Source organism: Schistocerca gregaria, chromosome X (genome assembly GCF_023897955.1).
Source record: "Schistocerca gregaria isolate iqSchGreg1 chromosome X, iqSchGreg1.2, whole genome shotgun sequence".
Taxonomy (NCBI): domain Eukaryota; kingdom Metazoa; phylum Arthropoda; class Insecta; order Orthoptera; family Acrididae; genus Schistocerca; species Schistocerca gregaria.
This window is the reverse complement of record NC_064931.1, coordinates 650,825,623-650,842,662: the sequence shown is the minus strand read 5'-3', so window position 1 is coordinate 650,842,662 and position 17,040 is coordinate 650,825,623. Positions and strand designations below refer to the sequence as shown.

The following is a 17,040-nucleotide window of genomic DNA, read 5'->3' as shown; positions in this document are numbered from 1 at the left end:
ATAAATTGTTGGTATGGCTTATTCTACAGAATTGAATCTAGTGTGCTTTTTCAAAATGGAATTTATTATAACACTAGCACCGGCTGCAAAAAGTATCAATTCAGATTGTTGAATGTTACGTGGAAGGAATAGGAGTGGACCCAGAATTGAATCCTGTGGGACTCCCATTGCGATTTCTTACCAGTGACTAAAACTTTCTACCCTTCCAACACTGTTTGAATTATTCACTACAACTTTTTGCATTCTGTTTCTAAGTATGATTGAAACCAGCTGTGCATAAAGCCATCAATTCCATGAAACTTGAGTTTTTACAAGTGAGTAACATGGTCTCCGCAATTAAACGCCTTGGAAAGATCACAAAAAACCAACTGAAGATATTTTATTATTTAAAAAACCCTTCCGCAATCAAAACGCTGATATGCTAAGCAAATTGTTTCCACTTGCGTGTGAGACTACTCTTGACAGCCTTGAGTACATTACTTTTTCGAATATACCGGAAAAAGATGTCACTAAGGAAACTGGATGATTACTGTTTAAGTCTGTCTTGTCACCTTTCTAATGCGGAGGTTTAACAATTGTATGCTTTAACCTGTCTGGAAAAATTCCCTATGCCAGTGATGCATTGCATATATCACCAAGGACATGAATTATTAAGTTCTAGCATCTTTTCAGAATTCTGTTTGGCATTCCATGAGCATCACGTGAGCTTTTGTTTTGCTTTTGAGGGCAGCTTTACCTTTCACTTTACCTAGTTGTTTAGTTGTGGACGAATACGACCTACTGCAAGAGCATCAGACAACAAACCAGTCTGCCCGGAGATATCACGCTAATACGGCCTCTAGCCTTAATGGTGGCATCAATTCGGCGAGGAAAAGAATTCGCAAGTTTCTTCAGGTACGTCACATTCAGCTGAAGCTACTCATTCATGATTAAGATCCCACAGAGATACCAAATTGCGGGGATGTTTATTGCTACGTTTTACCCGCTGCTCCAAGTAGTTCCAGAAATTTATACGTGCAGGTCTGTGAACGGGGCTGTTGGCATCTCGGAAAGCGGGAGTCTCCACAGTGTGCACATCACTAAGATGTAGAAGAAAAACAATAACTGGTCACCAAGAATGTAGAAATAAACATCTTGGTTCATGTTCACAGTTATCTAAATGAGTGGGCCTATGTCAAGATACGAAAAACACCCCCAAAATATCACACCACCACCTCTAGCCAGGAATACATCCTCCATACATTGTGGATGAAGAGCCTCATCGTACCGTCGGCGCACTCTGCGCCTTGCATTATTTGAAAAGAGAAAAAATCGCGAGTCGGCGGACTACACTCACGCCTCCAGTCGGCTACTGCAGAGTTTCTGTTCATATGGCGTGTGAGCGGTTGAAAATGGTTCAAATGGCTCTGAGCACTATGGGACTTAACTTCTGAGGTCACCAGTCCCCTAGAACTTAGAACTACATAAACCTAACTAACCTAAGGACATAACACACATCCATGCCCGAGGCAGGATTCGAACCCGCGACCGTAGCGGTCGCGCGGTTCCAGACTGTAGCGCCTAGAACCGCTCGGCCACTCCGGCCGGCCGTGTGAGTGGTACGCCATTCCTTGTAGACACGTTGGACAGTCCACACCGGTACATCAACAAATCGAGCAACTTCATTCATGGTGTGGTCAAGGGCCCGTCCAAACACTGCGGTTCTTTACTGTCATTCGTTGGCGGTGGAGGGCCACATGGCCAACTGGTATCAATTATGCACCATCTACAGCGCTCCAAAGTGACCAGTGTGCTCTTTTAAAGGGAGATGACTAAAATCTTGTCCAGCGAGTTTAGTATCAGGACAACAGTATCTTAATCACTGCACCGCCCAGCTCCGTGCTTTATAGTGCGATTTTACTGCTAGTGAATTCTTCCTAAGACGCCATTAATCGCGAAAGCGCTACATTATTTATCTGTTGTGGTGAAGGAAAGGCACAGAAACCTTCCCGAGAAGCGCTTGAAGTCGCACGTCAGTGAGTTACAGCCTTGAAGAAAGGACAGCACGGTTATGAAAAACGTCGTTTCCCTACCACCTAAAAACAATACTGCTAAAGCGAGTGACGTACATAAACGCTTCACTCTCCATAGTTACAGGGGTTAAACAGAAATATGGAAACACCGCGAGAAATGCATTTTTTAACATAATTGTAGATGCTAGCCAAGGTTGCAGGCTGCGCTGTTGTATTTGACCACGAACGGCATCTGTGCAATATCCTCAATGCACACTTTGCAACTGTCAGCCGTGGTCATAACAGAGTTCTGTGTACATGTGTGTGTATTATGTCGGAGCTTAGTGTATCTGAACGTGGGCAAATTGTTGGTGCTCGGATGGGAGGTGCTTCTGTAACGAATAGAGCTGACGAGGCACCGTATCGAAGATTTATACCGCATACGGCGATAGCGGAAAAACATCAACCGCTAAGTTACAATGCTGGCGAAAGTCTCTATGTTGAATGATCGTGACAGGCAATCATTGAAAAGGATTCTCATGAGAAATAAGAGGTCGACAGCTGCAGAAGTCGCTTCAGAAGTGAATATCGCACTCGAGAACCCAGTCAGCACCGAAACAAGATAAAGGGAGCTCCATAAGCAGGGAATTGTAGGGCCAGCTGGAATTCCAGAACCATTCATCAGTGATACAAATGTCCGTAACAGGAAAACATGGGTTGTGGAGCAATGTAAGAAAGTGATTTGGTCAGATGAGTTTTGTTTCATACTGTTTCCAACTTCTGGTCGAGTTTATATCCGAAGGGTGAAACGTACTACATCGTGGTATTCCATGGGCTCCACTGTTACTCTGCAAGGTCGCATTACTGCCAAGGATTATTTGACCATTTTGGTTGATCAGGTGCATCCCATGGTATAATGTTTGTTCCCCAGTGGTGGTGCTGGTTCAAATGGCTCTGAGCACTATGCGACTTAACTTCTGAGGTCATCAGTCGCCTATAACTTAGAACTAATTAAACCTAACTAACTTAAGGACATCACACGCATCCATGCCCGAGGCAGGATTCGAACCGGCGACCGTAGTGGTCGTTCGGCTCCAGACTGTAGCGCCTAGAACCGCACGGCCAACCCGACCGGCTAGTGTTGGTGCTGTGTTGCAAGACAGCAGGGTCCTTGTTCAAACAGCTTGCGTCGTCCAGGGCTGGTTTTATGAGCACGACGGTGAATTGTGTATTTACCCTGGCCACCAAAGTCGCCTATTAGGCCTTTGTGGTATACTTTGGAGAGACGGGTGTGTGATCGCTATCCACCTCAATCATTGTGACATGTACTTGCCACTGCTTTGCACAGACAGTGGTATAACATATCCTTGAAAACCATACAGGACATGTGTTTAACCATTCAGAAACGACTGGCAGCTGATTTGAATTCCAACGGTTTTACTACATCGTATTAGGCACGGTAATGTGTTGTGTTTTTGGTGTTTCCATATTTATATCCACCCTCTGTATATCCGTCCGCATCTGTGCTGTTTAAAGCGTTCTGAGAATCACACTGGACGTGTGACTTTAGTACCTCACTACTTTCTGTTTATTATTCTGGGCGGGCGAGAGAAATTATATTAGCGGGGTCAGCTCCACCGCTTACTTTACCCGTTTTATTCTTCTCGCTATCATGTCGCCCAGCGGGAGACTTTTTACAGCAATTCAATGGTAAAGTTTCCGTCGCATAGGCTGCATTCTCTCCCACGTTAATCGAGCCTACAAATGTCGCTTCTGAATTCAAATACAGCTTAGCAGCTTCCTTTACAGTATTCCACATTATTCTATGTACATAATCCTATTAGAAACATAAATGTAAGGACGTTTATATATTAATATGAATTTGAGATTAACTGGGTTTATAGAATGGACAAAAAAATTAAAGATATGTGTTGGAAATAAAAATTATGTTTGCTAACAAGAAACAGATATACCTTTTCTAAAGTCACAAAAACACGAAATGGAACTTCAACAATTGAGAACGGATGGTAGTACAATACTACGAAAGCCCGATCGGCTAGCCGCGCGCTCTAACCCGCTGCTTCCCGAGCGGGAAGAAGTGCCGGTCCCCGGCACGAATTCACCCGGTGGATTAATGTCGAGGTCCGGTGTGCCGGCCAGCCTGTGGATGGTTTTTAAGGCGGTTTTCCATCTACCTCGGCGAATGCAGGTTGGTTCCCCTTATTTCGCCTCAGTTACACTATGTCGGCGATTGCCGCGCAAACACCATCTCCAAGTACGTGTACACAATAATTACTCTACCGCGCAAACGCTTGGGGTTACAGTCGTCTGGTATGAGACGTTCCAGGGGGGGTCCACTGGGGGCCGAAACGCACAATAACCCTGGGTTCGGTGTGGGGCGGCGGTAGGGTGAGTGGACTGCTGTGGCCTGTTGTGGGGCTGAGAACCACTGAGGGCTACGGTGGGACGAAGCCTCTCCGTCGTTTCTAGGTCCCCAGTTTAATACACAATACGCACATCACATTGAACTTCAAGTCCTTTTTTGTCAGGTTTTGAGACACCGTGGATGAAGAGGGTATTACACACGAAACAGATGCAGAAGGATCTAGTCGTTTCTTTGTTGAAGAAACTGGCATCATTCATCAGAAATGCTTTGGAAAACAACGGAAAACCCAAATCAACGTGTCTGTCACCGGATTTAAACTTCATTCCTTCCATAAATGATTACTGTGCCGTAACCACTGCGCCATCTCACCCAGTAGTACTTTCTATTTCTGCATTTCACATATTACAGATATGAGAAATGTGATTTGTCTGTGTTCTACGATCGTCAGCAGCTCATGTAGAATGATTGCTTCACTTCGATGACTTTACCTGTACGGCATTCTTTATGGCATAAACGTTAACTAAAGAGCTTTCTTAGTTTCAGACTTTTCGGAGATGTTTATATAATAATTGAATTAAATAAGGGATAATTCCTAGAGTAAGTCAAGTTTAAATGCTAAAATGTGCTTATTGTAGAGAAAAAGTCTTACAAAACGAGAAAAAATATTTTGCTACCAAGTGCTAAATATGACGAAATGAACTTTTGATATGTTATATACCGCTTTGTAAAGGGATTTAGCAGGACAAAAGAAATGTTAAGCAGTATGGAGGAAAGGACCAGACAAATTGTCTTAGTAAGCTTCACACGAAAGGTTAAGATAAGAACAAAAGTAGTCTTCCACTATAAGCTCGTTGGCTCATAAAGGATGTCAGAAGTTGGACTCTTTAAATTCCTGTAGCATACGGCTAAAAGGTGAGGAATACGACAAATTTAAATTAGCCAATCAGGCATCAAACATATAGTTTCAGTTTGTGAACCATTTTCGAGTGTTTATCAATAACAAGGCGATCTATGTATAAAAATGGCAGCGTAGTCATAACATTTGCTTCCGTCCATTTCGGTTCACAGATTATACTGTTCTTAATGGTTTGACAGATAGTGAGTGCACTTAAGGCGGGAAAATATGCAAAGATAATCGCTGAACAACAAATACAGCTGAAGTGGAAAAATACAGAATTCACTTAAGTGCATATTCGCACACAGTGTCCAGAGCTTGCAGGAGAAACTTACTTCGTCAGATTCTTTGGTCAGGGTTATACCTGTGCACATATCGCACACCGTTAGGAACAGCGACACAACTAAAAAATTCAGTACCTGAAAAAAACTCGACTTAAGGAATTAGTTCTGTAAAAGTTGTACTGAAATAGTGTAAGTTTCATTCAGATTTCAAGTAAGTATTATTGGCAGTAAATTCAATTATACAGTATTTTTCGTGCAAGTTGAAGCACTTTACACGTGTTTTTCAGTGACATAAACTAAAGATGCTGTTTTTCGGCCTGTGTCACTTTTCTTGCCGGGATGCGATATTTTGCGTCAAGTGCACCGACTGTCTGTCAAACTGTTAAGAACAGCATAATTTATGAACCAAAACGAACGCGAGCACATCGTTGGGTTAGGCTATCATTTTCATATGCGCTACACCTTATCCTTGATAAACACTCAATAAATGCCTAAAAATCCGAACTAAACAAGTTATGCGACGAATAAGAAGTCTAAATAAATTCAGCCTAAGTGGGGAAATACTGCTTCCGTTTAAGTGCCGTTGTATAGAAAGCGTTAAAGACGCAGAAAAACCTTATTTCCTATTACACCTTTGGTTAGGTTGAAGCTACTTACTAGCCACATGAAAGCTTTCTCACGGCGCTGAAGATGTTCGTACGCTGCTTGTACTAAGGTTACTGCGCACCCACTTCAAACTGTAGTCCAAGTTCGCTAAAGGCTCTACATTATGCACTGGCGTCTTGCACAGTTTTCCCAGCTTCCACTCGTTTAGGCATACTTCCGACCAGACACTAAAGGATTTTACGAAGAATATCGATGAATTATTCATGGGATACGTAAGTACTGGCATATATCAGCGTTAGTCTCTGAGGTCTGAAACTAAATTAGCGTTCCAAAATACCCAGTAAACATTCATTCAGGTTCAGATCAGCATTCTGTGTAGGCCAGCACCTTTTTAGTTGCGAATCATCGCACAGCGAATAACGCAGTTTGGACGATTTTTTCATGCTGGTATCCACGATGCTCAGCGCCGAATAGTTCTTTGAGTGTAGACAGCAAATATGAGCTAGAGATATTCTTACTGCACGCACCTTACACCTCCGGTAACTTCACTCTCTCTGCATGTCTTCTCGGAAAACATTCACATGACGTACACGTCGAAATTTACTTATTTTACTGTCAACAGAAGCCACGAATAACGAAAATACAGCAATGCCATAAAAAAGAAAAAGAGCCGAAATATCCAGCAGTGGGTATCTTTGAGTGTGTCCATATTCTCACGGATACTTCGATCAAGCAACTAAGTCATTTCTTGAAGTGGACATATATTTAATAAGACATGTATACAGCACAGCGGCAAGAAGGATGATACTACCGGTAAAGAATAGGGCAATGAACTCACCTGACCTGACTTTCAACTACACTTGCATGTACACGAATGTGTAACGGAGGGTACTTAGTTGTTGCTTTTTTTCCTACTTATTTTCGTGTCCCGTTCGCGAATGAACTGCCGGAAAAATTGAACTTCCGAGTGCATCCATAAGTGCCCTAACCTCTCGATATCTTCCTCGTATTGTCCTTCCGCAAGACATAAAATGAAGGCAGTACAATAGTTTTCAATCTGTATCGAATATTGGTTGTCTGATGGGGCCCAACAGCGCCGTTATACACAACCCCCTAAATAATGCGGAAATGGGTCCCGGTGGAGGTTCGAGTCCTCCCTCGGGCGTGTGCGTGCGTGCGTGCGTGCGTGCGTGCGTGTGTGTGTGTGTGTGTGTGTGTGTGTGTGTGTTTGTCCTTAGGATAATTTAGGTTAAGTAGTATGTAAGCTTAGGGACTGATGACCTTAGCAGTCAAGTCCCCTGAGATTTCACACACATTTGAACGTTTTGAACAATGCGGAAATGGCTACTAGGTGTTATGAGAGATATAAAAGGATGGGAGGAGTATTGTGATGACAGTAGAGAAGCAGTAACAGCAGAATCCATCAGGGACATTTCAACCCTTCCAAAGCTGCCCAAGTTGACTGTTGGTGCTGTGACTGTGAAGTGGAAACGCGGAGTAACAGCCAAGTACAATCCTAGTGAGTAGTGAGTTAAGAAGAATCGGGCACAATGGTCGAGCTAAGCTAAGCGACGCTTGAGGTGGTCTAAAGAGCAACGCCATTGGACAGTGGATGACTGGGGAGTTCAAATGGCTCTGAGCACTATGGGACTTAACATCTGAGGTCATCAGTCCCCTAGACTTAGAACTACTTAAACCTAACTAACCTAAGGACATCACACACATCCATGCCCGAGGCAGGATTCGAACCTGCGACCGTAGCAGCGGCGCGGTTCCAGACTGAAGCGCCTAGAACCGAACGGCCACAGCGGAAGGCGACTGGGGAGTGATGAATCATGCTAGACCATGTGCTAACGCAACAGAAGAATTTGGGCCTGGCGAATGTATGGAGAACAGTACCTGCCATCACGTGTAGTGCGAGCAGTGACGTGTGGAGGCGGTAGTGTTACAGTATGGGGGTGTTTCTCGTGGTTAGCGTATGGTACCCTTATTGTGCTTAAGAAAGCGCATACTGCGTAAGGATATGAACACATTTTACAACACTGTATTTTGTGTACATGAGAGTAGCAGTTCGGACACGATGATTGATTGTATTAGCACGACAATGCACCCTGTCATGAAGCAGGATTTTTGAGGCAACAATTTGAGGACAATAACATTCCTGAAATTGAGTGGCCTACACAAAGTCCCGACCCAAACCCAATGGAACGCAGATCCCAGCGTCCAACATTTATTGTCTTCTCTGGTTTCGGCTCTTAAGGAAGAACAGGCTATCCATCCACAAACATTGACACCTCATTGAAAGTTCCCCCAACAGAGTTCAAGTCATCATAATCGCCAAGGGTGGACACAACCCATACTAAAGTCTACTGATATGTGTCTAAATACTTTTGAGCAGAAATGGTACTTTACCTTAGATTAATAAATCCTCGAAAAAATTTAAGATTGCATCTGGTAGCAAATCGCAGTTCCCGCCTATCTGCTGTCGTCATTATAGGGTGTAAAATAGGACATTTTGTACTTAGTTTGTATGAACATACAATTGGAGACCTTATAACTGCAATAAAGTAATGAATAAACTGTTAATTAAGACGTCCTTTGAATAAAATGGTTCAGTAACAGTATAACATCCCTTCTTCTTTACCGTTAAGCTCTTTTTATTCAATTACTCAACATTTTCTGATACAGTACTTGCTTCCGTAGTGAACAAGGACAAAAACCCAACAGGGAAACTTCTTACGGCGCTCACGTGTATGGATTACGAGCTGGCAGGTCTTTGTATGTAAACGCTATACAATCATTGAAGTATATAAGCGTAGCAGAAACGGATGGCGAATCATTCTCGTGGCGATGTGGATCACAAATGGGGAGATACGCTGACGGAGGCGGCTTCACAAAGGGCAGAGTGATAAGGCCCCGCACCTTGGGACGAACATCTCGGAAACTGCGAAGCTGGTCGGTCTTCGCGAGCTACTGTCCTCAGCGTCTATGAAGTGTTTCTACATGTTCCTCGTACTGGTTCTAGGAGGCAATGCAATACAAATTCAGGCCTCGGGCGCTGATCAGAGGAGCTGCTATTGCTGATCACACCGCGACCTCATCACAAATTAGAATACTGTTGCACCCACAGTTTCAGTTAGTCACTAGCAAGCGCTTCTATCACATATCAACACACAGCCTGCCTCCCATGATATAGTGACAGACGCAACAGGAGGCACGGATAGAGTGAAGTTACCTTAGTGATGAGAGTACATTCTCCCTTTGCGCCTTTGATGGTACTTTGCGAATGTGAAACCGATCAGAAAGCAGCAACTATCGTAGTGGACACCGTCCTTCCAACGGCAACAAGGTCCGACACTGGTTTTATTCTTGGCTTATAAGCGACGTCAGAGCAGTAACCACGATGGCACCTTCAACTAGCAACTGTAAACAGCATATGTGCATTCCACCAGTCGGTTGTGGGCAGGCAGGGTTAAATAGTTGACCTGCGCCCGTAGTGTGTCACGCTTGTTGTGACACAAATCGCAATGGAACAACATCCCAAACTAAAGTGTTCAAGGCATTCTCCAAAATGTTTCGAAGAAGAGAAAAGTGTGTGCAAAGTTTATCGTACATGTCCCACACCTCGATTCCCGAAGAAAAATAACGAAGTGTGGACGCCTGTCGCGACTTCCTTGAAATGAAAAACGTCGACAGTCCTTTCCTAGAAAGAATCATGAGTGACGAGACTTTGTATTATCAGTATGAACCTACGACAAAACTATGAAGTGCAAAAATTCACATGAAAGGTCAACACGCTGACGACATAACCGACATTCATGCCACTGCAACGCGCTAGTTGAACAGCATCCCAAACAGTTTTCTGACAGTTTCACGTGGCTTTATGAAAGTTCTGTGCGTTGCAGTTAAATGAGGGGAGACTATGTAGAACACCTAAAGCATTAAAACCACCATCCTGTCTATTTTTTATTATTAATTCAGTCTCGAAACTTTTTGGACGGACGGGAGTATCTGACAGGGATATAAACAGCCAAATACCGCACCATGGGGCCGGCCGTGGTGGACGAGCGGTACTAGGCGCTACAGTCTCGAACTGCGCGACCGCTACGGTCGCAGGTTCGAATCCTGCCTCGGCCATGGATGTGTGTGATGTCCTTAGGTTAGTTAGGTTTAAGTAGTTCTACGTTCTAGGGGACTGATGACCTTAGAAGTTAAGTCCCATAGTGCTCAGAGCCATTTCAACCGCACCATAGCGTGTACGGCCATAGTCTATAATTTTGGTACACAGGAACAGTGTGAGATACATTCGTAACAACATACATATTAGTAACTAATGCTCGTTGTCACAGTTCTCGCGTTATCCAACGCGCTTGCCACCATGTTCGTCTGCTCCACTGGCCATCACAGTCACAAGACCCGTCAGCCATTGAGCAAAAAATGGTTCAAATGGCTCTAAGCACTATGGAACTTAACATCTGAGGTCATCACACACATCCATGCCCCAGGCAGGATCCGAACCTGCGACCGTAGCAGCAGCGCGGTTCCACACTGAAGCGCCTAGAACCGCTCGACCACAGCGGCCGGCTGCCACTGAGCATGTGTGGGCATGATAAGTTGTCTGCTTCGGTCTTTATTGGCGGCGACATCCCTTAACCAGTTGCGGATACAGATGAAAGCAGCGTGAACTCTGTTGTGACTACCGACACTTATTTTAGCTAATGAATTTGTTATTCAAGATTGCATGTCTACAGCAGTATAACACTGTATTATGATCACATTTAGTGTACAACCTGTGAATGAAGTTTTATTGATGTGACACCATTGTCTCAGGATGTTCATTTCTCATTTTCGACTAGTTGCCTTCTGCAAACGTAGTGCATTATCGACACTTTGGAAGGCCTGGGTACTACTGAAAACATTTATCACGTCGATAGGTAGCTTCACCACTTTGATATAGAGCTGTGCGTTACGGATATCAGGGAGTCATTAGAAGTTGACAAACTGGCTCAACATCATGGCCTAAAGTCGACAGGAACTTCCGTGCGTAAGTAGGCGAGTATGTTCCACAGTTATTGTGTGCATTCCTGATCCAAAAAGTTGGCATTTGCATTGAGGCTACTTTCGACCCGTCCACCAAGTCATTGAAGAACCGCATATTCGAGAAATTTATCTTCAAGTGATGAAATCAGCAAATAGAATACCTTTGTGAAAGACGTTAAGAACGACCACAAGACAAATATATACGTATAGTTTGTGTAGAAAAGAAAAGGAGGTATTGAATTAAATTTGATGAGAAAACAGCTTCCTAAGAACGCAGTAAGTGGCGTCACCTTATTCTCTTAGGTTCACTTTTTACGCCTCGGTCGCTAGCGAAACCCACCTTAGGAATAAACCCGACTTTCACAAATTAACAGAGTCCATAAAATGGTTTCCTAGGTGCAATAACGAGTCTAGAACGATGCAACAACACGATATATCACGTATGAGGGCAAATGGAATCGATCTCACACGAAAATTTGGGCCATAATTCTGATAGAGCTCACTTATGACCCACCGAATGCACAGCTTTTAAATTTCGTGCGCACCGGTTGCTTGTCACTGGCTATGCCCCTCTTCAGTCGCATAACGTCCGAGGGCGAAGTACTGTACAGTGGTTGATTGATTTGAGGTAAGGTACCAAACAGCGAGGTTATCGGTCCCATCGGAATAGGGAAGGATGGGGAATGAAGTCGACCGTGCCCTTTCAAAGGAACCATTCCAGCATTTGCCTGAAGCGATTTAGGGAAATCACGGAAAACCTAAATCAGGATGGACGGACGCGGGGTTGAACCGTCGTCCTCCCGATTGCGAGTCCAGCAAGCTAACCACTGCGCCTCTTCGCTCGGTCTGTACAGTGCAGTGAGTAAGAGGTTTGTGAAATACTGCTGTGACCCTGGTAACATGCATTTTTCATAATGACAAAGGGCGCGGTTTCTAACCATTAGCTTATATCAGAGATCTGTTTACTTTGAACATTTTTATGTTGACGATTTACAAATGCAGCGGAGTGCTATTTCTGTGTCAACACGACTGTTGCATTTTTTTTTTTTAAGCTTACAATGTTTAATTGAGGTACATATGCAGGAGACGGACTGTTCTTCAACTTGGTTGTCATGGGTAAATTGCAAATCGAAAATAATTCATAATAAATCTTCAGTTGCTGAATATCAATGCGACAATATTGTTAAATAATACTGAACATATTTGTTCGTGGGACTGACTATGAGCCTTACTTACATATTTTTCGCGTATAACAACATCTGTTCTCGAAAAAGATTGTGACAAACAACCGGTCCGCGCGAAATTTAAAAGCTTTATATTAAGATGGTCATAGCCACGTAATATCAGAATTATAGCACAATTTTTCGGCCGGGTTCGACTGCTGTGGCTGAGATCTTGCAATTGCAATTTTTACTCCTTAAAATATGAGGTCAAGTTGGTAATGTTTCCTTGTCAGTGAAATTTAGAACAATGAACTGCGCGTACTGATGAAACAGAAGCAAGTTTTAAAGAAGTTGTGCATAATAATAATGGTAGCGTAGAATCACCATGTGGGCAAACAATAAATTAAGGCCTACAGGGTAATAAATTCTCCAGTTGGCCAAAAATTAAAATACAGGAGAAGTTTGCCTGTAATGCAGATACAGAACATCCATAACCAGGTTGTTAAATGAAAAATGGAGGGAAAAGGTGTTCACTTTCCAACAGGCGATACGACAGCGGGGTACCAGAAGGAAAACGTGGAATGCACAGAGCGACGCGATTCAGTTGCATTCCAAACACCGTGGAGTCACCTTGGAGATGCCATCCACAAAGAATGAAACTGATGAAAAAAAATAGCATACGAAAAATATTCAAATTCAGACAAATTCCATAATATCACTGCCACAACGTCAGTTTTTCCTCGTCACTATGAGCATTAGCACCTTTCACACATTATGACACCCGAACAAATAAGGCTGCAGTGCACTAGTCTCGAATAATTCGAAACCCGCAGATTCGACCGAAAATGTTTCCCAGTAATAAGTTAAACCACATTAAATGTCCAGTTCATTGCTTTTTACAAGACTAATAGCTTCCATATTGAAGGGACGGCGAAAATGGAAATGATCGTATAGCGCCAGTGGCCGGGAGTTCCCAGGCGGGAAGGTCGGCCGCCATGGGCAAGTATTATTGAGTGCGACGCCACATTGGGTGACTTCCGCGTCGACAATGGGGATGAAATGATGATGATGACAGCACAACAACCTGTGCCAAGGGGAGAAAACTTTCTACCCCAGCCGGGAATCGAACTTGAGCCTCCGTGCGTGGCATTCCAACACGCTGACCATTCAGCTAATGGGACGGACGAGGGGACGGAAAATTCGCAGTTATTAGAAATATTGTTCTAACGGTATAAAATTAATGTTCATCGTCAAATGTTGTGGGCTAAAACAAACATTAAATGTGGGTACACATCTAACTACAGTATAGCCATATTAAAGGATAAATTATGTTCCAAGTGTATAATAGGGTGGAGAGGGGAGATGCGTAGGGGTAGAAGCGCGAGAGAAGGTGGGTTGCCGGTTTGTGTTAATGCACATTCCTCCTCCTCAGGTCTGCAGACTGATGATCGAGCAGGTGATTCACCACTCTATCTACCCCACTACGACAAAAGAAGCAACTACAGGGTGTTTCACAAAGTTATAAGGACCCTTCACAGAACGCCTTATGAATCACTGGCGACGCAGTGCACAGACATGACCGGAGAGTGTTTATTTTGCACAATATGTGTTAATGTTACACTGAATGCAGCTATGAGTTACTAATAAAACGGAAGTAATGCATATGGATAGAATCTGTGTAAATCTCTGCACACTGTTCTACACTGCTAGAGGAGAAATTGGTTCTTAGTCATCCTGTACACCAGCTGTAGTGTTCTTTCACGAAAGGTAACTTCCCCACCAAGAGTGCTGCTCGTTGTTCTGCTTTCAGGCAGACTAACTCCACAAAATTTTGTCTGGTTCTCTTATGTGAATAGACGAAGTATCTTTACTGAGATCTCGTTTATATACAGAGGTTACTTTCAATTTACAAAGTGAGTACTTGTTTGCAGTTATTAATTTCGCTAGTGGGTAAAACGCGTACTGTGCGTTTAATTTATAATTGACATGTTGATCGTAACCTATGTAGTGTTGGTGAGAAAGTATTATTATTATGATTATTAATTATTAGAATTTGCGCATAGAAGGATCACGTTCTTCCTTATATCGTGTGAAGCTCTTCGGAAAATATTGACTAATTAAAAATTCTTCGCCTCCGACTACTTACACGTGATATTGTATACAGAGATACGTCTGTAAGTAAGTTTTAATCTCGTCTCATTCTGCTAACAGGCTACTCACATCAAACATTATGAAATAACAGGATCCAAGTCGCCATGAGATGTTTTCAACGGTGCATCTATTACTATTACACGAGTGTAATGTTCTAAAGGGCGTGGTTGTTACTACCGTTTCAATTGCTACTGTCAAAGTTTGGTCGAGCACCCAGTGATTACAGTCTCTGCGAAACACTGGAGAAGCACTTGGGTGTTGTCATACTGACATGAACGTTCAGAAAAACGACGTGACTTGGTCGCAGTAGCTTGATGCAAATACCACCGATGCTGGCATTGATGCCTTAGTGTACACGTGGGATAGGCGTCTGAAGGATGATGACCACACTGAAAAGCAATGAGTAGACGATGCCTACGCACATTGTGCTTCAGGGAGACTTAAGTGTCGAAGCATTCCCAACAAAATGCCAGTTTCTGAATGTGGAGTTCACATTGTTTCACGCACAGGAAGCTGATTAAAACCTGAAATTCACAGCAATGAGATATTTGGGGAACATTTAAACATATATCGATTGGATAGGATAATGGGAAATGGAGGTAGGGTATTTGACGCAATAAACAAATACGTCAGATCCGCCGTGTTAGAATCTGAAACTGCATTTCCAGACGTTCCTTCACAAATGAAAATCCGGGGGTATTGCCCCAATTTAATTCTCGAACCACTGCAAAGATGAGAGATACAGATATTAGTGCGAGTGGTGTTGAGAAAGAGCTGAAGTCGTTATAACTGAACAAAACTCCAAGACCTGATGGAACCCTATCAGATACTATATCGAATTTACGACTAAGGCCCTCATTTAACAATACTCGATCACAGACCCTCAAAATAAACCTTACTTAGTAGTTGGTAGAAAGCACGTGTCAAACTCCTCTCCAAGAAGTGTACCAGAAGTAATCGACAAAACGCCTAATATCCTGTGTTGTGTGAATGTTGTAGAATATTAGAGCATATTCTGAGCTCAAATATAATATCTCGAACAGAATGACCTGTATGCCCACCAGAATGGATTCCGAAAACTTCGATCATGTGCAACTTGCACTTTTCTCCCATGACGTCCTGAAAGCCCTCGATCAAGGTAGTCAGGTAGAGGCACCATTTCCCGATTTCCGAAAAGCATTTGTCTCTTTATCTCATCTACTTTTTTTTTTATCAAGAGTACGACTGTATGGGGTATCAAGCGAAATTTGTGGTACACAGGACGCAACATTTTATCTTGGATGGAGAGTCATCGACAGATGAAGTAACTTCGGGAGTGCCACAGAGAGGTGTATTATTAGGATCATTGCTGTTCATGTTGTATATTAATGACTTTGCCAACAATATTAATAGTAACATCAGAAATTTCCCAGATGATATAGTTACCAGTATCTATAATAAGGATTGTCTGAAAAAGCTTCACAAATATTCAGTCAGATTTTGATAATATTTCATAGTTGTTTCAAACATTGAAAAATGTAAAACCGCGCGCTTCACAATACGAAAAAAGTACTATCCCATCACTACTGTACTGACGAGTCGCAACTGGAATCGGTCAACTCATAGAAACACACGGGTTTGGCACTCTTTTAGGTATATGAAATGGAACGAATATGTGGACTCAGTCGTAGGTTAAGCACCGGAAGAATACTAGGTAAACGCAGTCTGCAAAGGAGATTGCATACAAACCACTCGTAAAACCCATCCTAGAATGCTGCTAAAGTATATGGGACCCAAAACAACGAGGACTGCGGGGGGGTACTGAACACTGAACGTATCCAAAGAGGGGCAGCACGAATGGTCACAAACCTAAAGGACCGCATGCAGGCTGTCACTCTTCACATCGCAATGTCAAGCGTGTTCAAAATCGAGAATTTTAATCAGCGACGTGAATGCTTATCTTGTTGGCATGCTATCTATACTGCCAGTGTACTTAATGCTTTTGGTATAATCAATCATTTCTCCTGATAACTATCGTCTATTCGGTCAAAAGACTGTTTTCCGAAGAAGAATTATGGATGAAGCAAGAATGATGAAAACTGAAAAATCTACAGCATCGCTGGAAAACTAACATATTCGTATCTGCTGTATGGCATCAGCGCCACAAACTACTGAAATTCACATAAAATTACCTTTCTTCGTAGCCATGACGTCTCGTTTAGTTCTCACTTGCTCCACGTCCACCACAGGCAAGCCGGCGCAAAATACTGACTCGAAGCAGGTTGTTGCGAAAGCTTTTGAGTTTGCGGTAGATGGCAGTAGTCAACGGCCCTTGGGCCCGTTCTCAGCCGGCCCGAGCGTCGCGCCGACCGCGCTTTTAGGCTGTTATGAAATGTTATTTACCCTCAAACGAAATTACTCTGCATCATTTCACTTTTACTCAGCATGATTCTATTCTTAACGTCAACTCTAGAATTTAACAGTGTTTCCGCTAATACAACTGTGTGTGGAAAAAAAAACTCAATTTCCTTTCTGGGGCAACTAC

The 17,040-nt window shown here is 43.1% G+C and overlaps 1 protein-coding gene across 2 annotated transcripts in view; it reads right to left on the bottom strand.

Moving 5' to 3' along the window:
• Nucleotides 1-16,796, bottom strand: part of LOC126297494 (glucose-6-phosphate 1-dehydrogenase) — a 259,429-nt gene extending 242,633 nt beyond the window's left edge. Inside the window, exon 1 of one of the 2 annotated variants that reach the window (XM_049988376.1) lies at nt 16,688-16,796. In XM_049988376.1, coding sequence (XP_049844333.1) covers nt 16,688-16,703 — 16 coding nt within the window. In that variant the 5' untranslated portion in view covers nt 16,704-16,796. The remainder of the gene's footprint in view (nt 1-16,687) is intronic. The other variant, XM_049988375.1, reaches the window with a different exon arrangement.
• Nucleotides 16,797-17,040: the final 244 nt, after the last annotated feature.